The following is a 6420-nucleotide window of genomic DNA, read 5'->3' on the forward strand; positions in this document are numbered from 1 at the left end:
AAAATACAACTCAAAAATAGGTGAACATAAATAAGAGGGCTTCTATATTTTTATTTTGAGTTAAATTGCCCCATTTCAAAAAATTAGAAAACAAAATTTCTCAGGATTGCTCACAACACATTAGTGCTTTCTAATAAAGTACAAACAACTATATTTTCCATTCCTTGAAAATAAATAAATAAAATCAGATTTCAACTTAAGCAATCAATGGAGTTCTTTATTTAAAAGTCTGTACGGGAGGCGGTTATTGTTTGGTTGGTTGGTTTGTTTGCTTGCTTTGGCTGCCCTAAAAAGACTTTTCTTCCTCTTAGTTAATTTTAAGATTCCAAAACACACAGCATGTCATAATTAAACATCTCCTAGGAAGTGCACAGTCTGATTAGCACATTAACTCAGTCACAAACCAGCTGTGACCATGTGGTCTCCCAGTCTGGATCGGACCAGTCTGGGAAAGAATAATCATGATGAAAACTCCTAATACATATCAATCCCAACATTATTTTATCTTCAGCACTTAAGATCGTATTTTCCCTGTCAATTCTTATGTACATTTTAATCTTTAATTTTGGTCTGAGAACAATCACTTCGAAATAAAAATGGCCACTCCAATTCTGAGAATTAAATACTTCTTTTTCATTCTTAAAGGGCCCCCTTCCAGAAAACTTAGAAGATGAGCCAGAAGTCAAAGAGATGTTTATAATTCTGTGCCAATAATTAGAGCCCTCAACTTCCTATCCAATATCAATGCCCGTTTTGTAGAGGAGGAGCAAGAAGACTACCCATACCCTGGTGTCTTTTTTACTGAGCTAGTTGGTTGGCTACTTGCTTGCTTTAAAGCAAAATAATAAGTGCATTTGGCCATGAAGATAGTAATATCTTCCCTCGTGGTCTAACTTGTAATGTCCAAAATGGTAGCTACTAGCCACACATGGCTATTGAGTATGTGAATTGTGTCTATGGTTACCAAAGTACCGAATTTTTAGGTTTATTAATTTTATTAATTTGAATAATCACAATTTGTGGTAATGGACATGCTTCCAGTATGGATCTGGACTTCACATCTTGGGCACAAGGGGTGACAATCAGCTTTGTATCTCATGAATATTCATAACCAATAAAAAAAATCACTTGCTATAATAACACCAAGGTCAAGGGTTTTTAAAAATAAATAAATAAATAAATTTAAATATTAAAGCAGAAACTCATTTATTATTGGAAACTTTTTATGCATGTTTGAAACAACTTGAATATGTGAACCTACTTTTTCGCCTGTACTCACTCACATGTGGGAGCTAAGAGAGAAAGAAGGAAGGAACGAAAGACCACAGTAGTGCATCGGACTTGCAGAGGGAGAGAGCATTCCTTGGGCTACAAAGTGGAGTGGGGGGGAAAGGGGGAGGGAGAGGGAGGTTGGGGATAATTGGGTGGGGGACATGGGGTACAAATGCAATTTGTGGTAATGGGTATACAGCAAATATGAATCTGGCCCTCACATCATGGGCACGAGGGGAGACAATCAGCTTTGTATCGCATGAATATTCATAACCAATAAAAAAAATTTAAAAAAAGAAGCAGTGATACGAAAATAGTAAAAAAAATAAATTATAAAATCTAAATACAGGTCAGGTATTTCTGATAAAAATTCAGTGATTTGTAGTGTGCATGAGTATAAAATACACACTGCTTCTCAAAAAAATATATAGGAAAAATGAATTATCTCTTTTTTAACATTGACTACATGTTGAAATAATACTTTAGATACATTGAAATAAATATATTTTTAAAATTAATGTCATAGCATTTTCCTTTTTTAACGTGCTACTGTAAAAGTTTAAATTACATATATAACTTGCATATATTTCTATTGCACAGCATTGATAAAGAGCAATACTGACCTGAGATGAGGTAGTTTAGAAAAGCTATGTAGTATGAGGGAATAGCAGAGAAGCCAGATAGGACTGCACTCAAATCTGAGCTCTGACACTGACAATCAAATAGCACCTGAACAAGTCATATAGCTTCCTCAGCCTCACATGTAAAATGAGGAAAACAGTTTCCTAGCTTAAGCAAAATATTTGCAAAGTGCCTGGAATATCTTAGGAATAAAGAAACAGTTGAATAAATAGTTGGTTTTTAATAGAAAGCAGAGATTTCAGGCAGTTACTAAGAATTAACTGCTTTTCAAACATCTATGTCTTCCTGCAAATGGGTTACATTGCAAGGACCCTTCCTGCCCTTTGTATTACTTTGTCGTTACCTTACATTTTGCAGACGAATAACAGCAACTAAACAGTTGAATAAATAGTTGGTTTTTAATAGAAAGCAGAGATTTCAGGCAGTTACTAAGAATTAACTGCTTTTCCCTTCCTGCCCTTTGTATTACTTTGTCGTTACCTTACATTTTGCAGACGAATAACAGCAACCTTTATACTCAGTGCTATTATCAAAGTGTTCAGCAAATGGAAGTACTGCTTCCATTTGTGTTTTAAAGTGGTACAATCAAATAGATTTCCAGAATACCATTATGGTTTTTATGAACAAAAAATTCACCTCAAAGAGACTTAAAATATCAGAATATTTATGTCCTCTTCAGGATTTCTGCATTTCTATCATGGTGGGACTGAGTGTTTGTGAAGTTCTAAGGTGCACTGCTGTAAGACATCAAGTTAATAATACCCGGTTTTTAATGATGTAAAACATGGGAACTCTGCAATACTTATTTTAAATTAATTCTCATTTTATACTATATTTCTTTGCAATTTGAAAAGTGCCTGTTAATTCTTATTCTGTGAAACAATGCCACAACTATCATATTAGAAAAGATAAGCCAAATCAAATAAAATTATATACTCCTTCATAAAGCAAATCATGAAACTATATATAGATGGAATTCATTTTTCACTAAAAAGTAATATACAGGCTGAAAATACCTATTCCAACATAATTTAGATAAATTAATGACTAAAACATTCATAATGGGAAAGTAAAAAGTTTGGAAGTCACATTTCATCTTTCAGCATTTTGCCAAGAAGACCATTCTTTTCCATAATGACTCTTGGTAAAATGCTGAATCCTGACTAGATGGCTTAAATATCAACTCACCATGATTACTCTTATGCTTCCATGAAAACCAGTTTATAATGACAGTTGTCATCTTCAGTCTGCTTCTTCTTGCCCCTTTTGCTACTAGTCTTCCATTTGGTCTTCTTATCATTGTTTTCTTCATTCATTTGATTAATGCTTATTGAGCCCCTACTATGTTTCCGCAGCTCTTGAAACTCACTAGCCTGCCACATTATTCAAACTAAAGCACTGAAGTGGAAAGGAAGTAGAGAAAAGGATCATATATTTAAATATTTTTTAAATTGTTGTGTTATATACATGTGTGGAGGGGTGGTTGTAAAACCTTCACCACATCTGACTTGTTGCCAAAATAAATATGAAGATTAGTTGCACAGCATCCAAGTTCATAAAAATTATCTTTTTGGTTTCCAACAAAATTAACTTTTTAAATAAGTCATTACTTTAGCTTACACTATGTCACAGAACTAAAATCCAAAGCTAAGTAACTGCTTTCCAAGTTACTTCTGTAAGTTTCCAATTCTTAGATTTTATGTTAACACAAATATGTCCTGATTAAAAGCAAATTCTACCATTGTAACATTAAAGAGCTTTCTCCAAGTTGTTCATCAAGCTATGAAATAGGTCAGTTAAAGCTCCCACTGAAAAACTTCCTGTTCATTAATTCATACCTAAGGGGAAATTTCTAGTAAACAAAATAAAAATGATAGGCCAGCAGACCTCATATGTTTATTACAGAAAACTTTTCTTAACTTGATTATTGCATTATAATTATTTACTTGCTCATTTTCCCATTAGATAATAAGCAACTTGAAGGTGAAGTCTTACTTTCTATGTGCCTATTTGAAAAGCACAGGGTTCATCATGGTTTCTGAATGATTGATGGAAGATTCAATGGATGAAAGAAAGAAATGTTGACATTTAAGAGTTACCAAGAGTTTAGTCTTTGAGACTATTTTTCTCAACCCATTAACTAAAAATATATGTGTTAAGCTTTAAAAATATAAATTGTATGACCAATAGATAGATTATGAAAGATAGTACTTTGTTATATAAAATAAAATAGCAATGAATTCAGGTGCAATTTATTGCAGGTTTATTATGTGCCAATCACTACTCTAGGTACTAAAGTTTAAGGAAAAAGAAGGTGTGCATATGTAAACCATGAAAGAGAGGTCTGGTTCCACTGAATTCATCTGAAACAATCATAATTTTAAATAGTTGTTATTTAAAAAACATGAAAAACAAAGCAAAGCAACGTATCTTCTCCTTTGGAATTTTTCTTCCACAATAAGAAGGAATGACAAAATCTGCTTTCTCAGGTGCCCTAAAATTTTGCAATGTTTTATACTTTTTGCTTGTTGATTAGAAAATGCAGTCTCCTTAGAAAATGCAGTCTCCCTATACAAAGTAATATGTCCTCAGTGACACTGTCTTTTGTTAAGGGGTCAGATAGGAGGATAGAAAGAAAAAATGAGTTCAGAAACATCACAGAATAGAGAAAAGAAAAATATAGACATGAAATAAATCAGAGCAGTTTTGCCCAGTATCATTGTCATATTAGACTAGAACACTAGAACCATAATCAGCCACCAACTTCAGGCAAGCAGCTAAGAACTGCCCACAAATGAATAACCCCATTAAACAAACATTTTGTGAGAGTTGTCAGTAAAAGGAAACAGTGCAGAAATCCTCTGAATAAGTTCATGAGCAGGTTAAAAGCCTTGATAAGTGAAAGCTAAAAGCCTGTCATCGGTTGGTCCTCCTGGTGAAGCAGATCCTTCAGGGCACTTGGCAGCTGGCAAGAAGTAGCAAGTTTTCTCAGACATTAATGGCAGACTCATTTGTTTTATGTTAGCAGATATTACTTTTGGTTCTTAAAAGAATCTTTTGGGTTTTTTGTTTTTCAACCTAGACAAGCATAAATGATAAATTAAGAAAACTTGGCCACTTTAGAGAAAAATCTTTCTAAAGTGAACCACAAATGTTCCTTTGATGAATGGCAGAACTGACTAGGCCTTACAGCAACATCCGTCTGCATTAAGCCCATTCCACCAGCCAGCATCGTTGGCCACCAGGTAGGTCTCCCAGGTTCCACTTACCCCCAACATCTGGTGGAGGTAATGATACTCTGGCCCTTGGTTATACAGCAGGAAGGTTTTCCAGAAAAGCAGGGCATTCAGGGAGAGCCAGATGAGCTAAATCAATCAGGCAAAGGGAGAGAGAAAACAAAAATTAAAAATGAATGTTACCTGATGAATGGAAACCACAAGTACATTCCCTGGACACAGTACTTTCAATGGAACCTCAATTAGTAACTGCAGAAAGCATTCTCAATTAACCAGCAAACTGAAAATCCCTCAGAGGAAAGCAGATCTGACCTTGTACTGAATGAGACTAACAAATTAGTGACATCGCCATGTCCCAAACAGAAGCATATAGGAGAAGAGTAAAGGGGGCCAAAATCTTTAAAGGGTTAAGAAAAAGCTGTGTTCACTGAAAGCGACCTCTTTTCCCCTCTTTCATATCCTCTCTCCCATCACTGTGTCGGAAAGTTCCCATGCATTTGGAGGAAGGGTGGGGGATCGTTATCTCCAAGTTTCAATAGCGTTAAGTTTTGTTAGTTAAGAATGTTCAAATTAGAGACAAAACTTCCACTTCCAGCTTCCCACCCGCGTACGCTCAGGGAATGAATCAAAAATGCTGCAGGAGAGACAAGACGCAAGGAGAGCCTAGCCCGCCGTCCTACCAGGCAGAGGTGTTTAACCCCTTCGTTGGCCAGCCAGCTCCTCCAGGACACAGCCATGTCGCCGGCCCCGCCGCGCTGCGCTCTGTGCTGGCCGGCCCGGGAAGGAGCGGCGGCCGGCCGGGCAGCGCTTACAGTGGTGCGGCCTGCGGGGGAGTGGAGGGTGGGGACCGAGGGTCAAAGACTGAGTGGAAGCCGGAGGCCCGGCGCCAAGCCAGCCCGCGCGGGCTCTGCGCCCCGGCTCCGACCCGTGCCGGGTCTGCTCTGCGCACTCAGCGGCCGGCGGCCCGAGCTGCACCCGCCTGCAGCGGCGGCGCGCCGGCCCCTTTGTCTGGGGGCGAGCCTGTTGTTGTGGCTGCTGCTGGTCAGGATGTCCCGGGTGGGAACTCGGGGGCGTCTCCTGCAGTCTCTAGCCCGGCCTGCCCAGCTCCGAAATACCGACAAGGATGTGGATGGAGAAAGATACTTATGCTGAAAGTGGGGATCCTCGCCGCCCCCTCCCACACACACCCCTAGTTCTTTCGGACTCGTTTTTCTCCAAAAAACGTTCAATTCAAAGAGACTTGGTAACGTAAATTTGAGCCGGAAATAGC

At 37.8% G+C, this 6420-nt stretch overlaps 1 protein-coding gene across 2 annotated transcripts in view; it reads right to left on the reverse strand.

Annotated features, from left to right (window-relative positions):
- Positions 1-6102, reverse strand: part of NOX4 (NADPH oxidase 4) — a 169296-nt gene extending 163194 nt beyond the window's left edge. Inside the window, exons 1-2 of one of the 2 annotated variants that reach the window (XM_008577501.1) lie at positions 5831-5962; positions 5184-5279 (exon numbers count right to left, since the gene is read on the reverse strand). In XM_008577501.1, coding sequence (XP_008575723.1) covers positions 5184-5279; positions 5831-5887 — 153 coding nt within the window. In that variant the 5' untranslated portion in view covers positions 5888-5962. Of the gene's footprint in view, positions 1-5183; positions 5280-5830 lie in introns of both variants that reach the window. The other variant, XM_008577500.1, reaches the window with a different exon arrangement.
- Positions 6103-6420: the final 318 nt, after the last annotated feature.

This window comes from Galeopterus variegatus, unplaced genomic scaffold, assembly GCF_000696425.1.
Source record: "Galeopterus variegatus unplaced genomic scaffold, G_variegatus-3.0.2 Scaffold1523, whole genome shotgun sequence".
Lineage (NCBI taxonomy): Eukaryota > Metazoa > Chordata > Mammalia > Dermoptera > Cynocephalidae > Galeopterus > Galeopterus variegatus.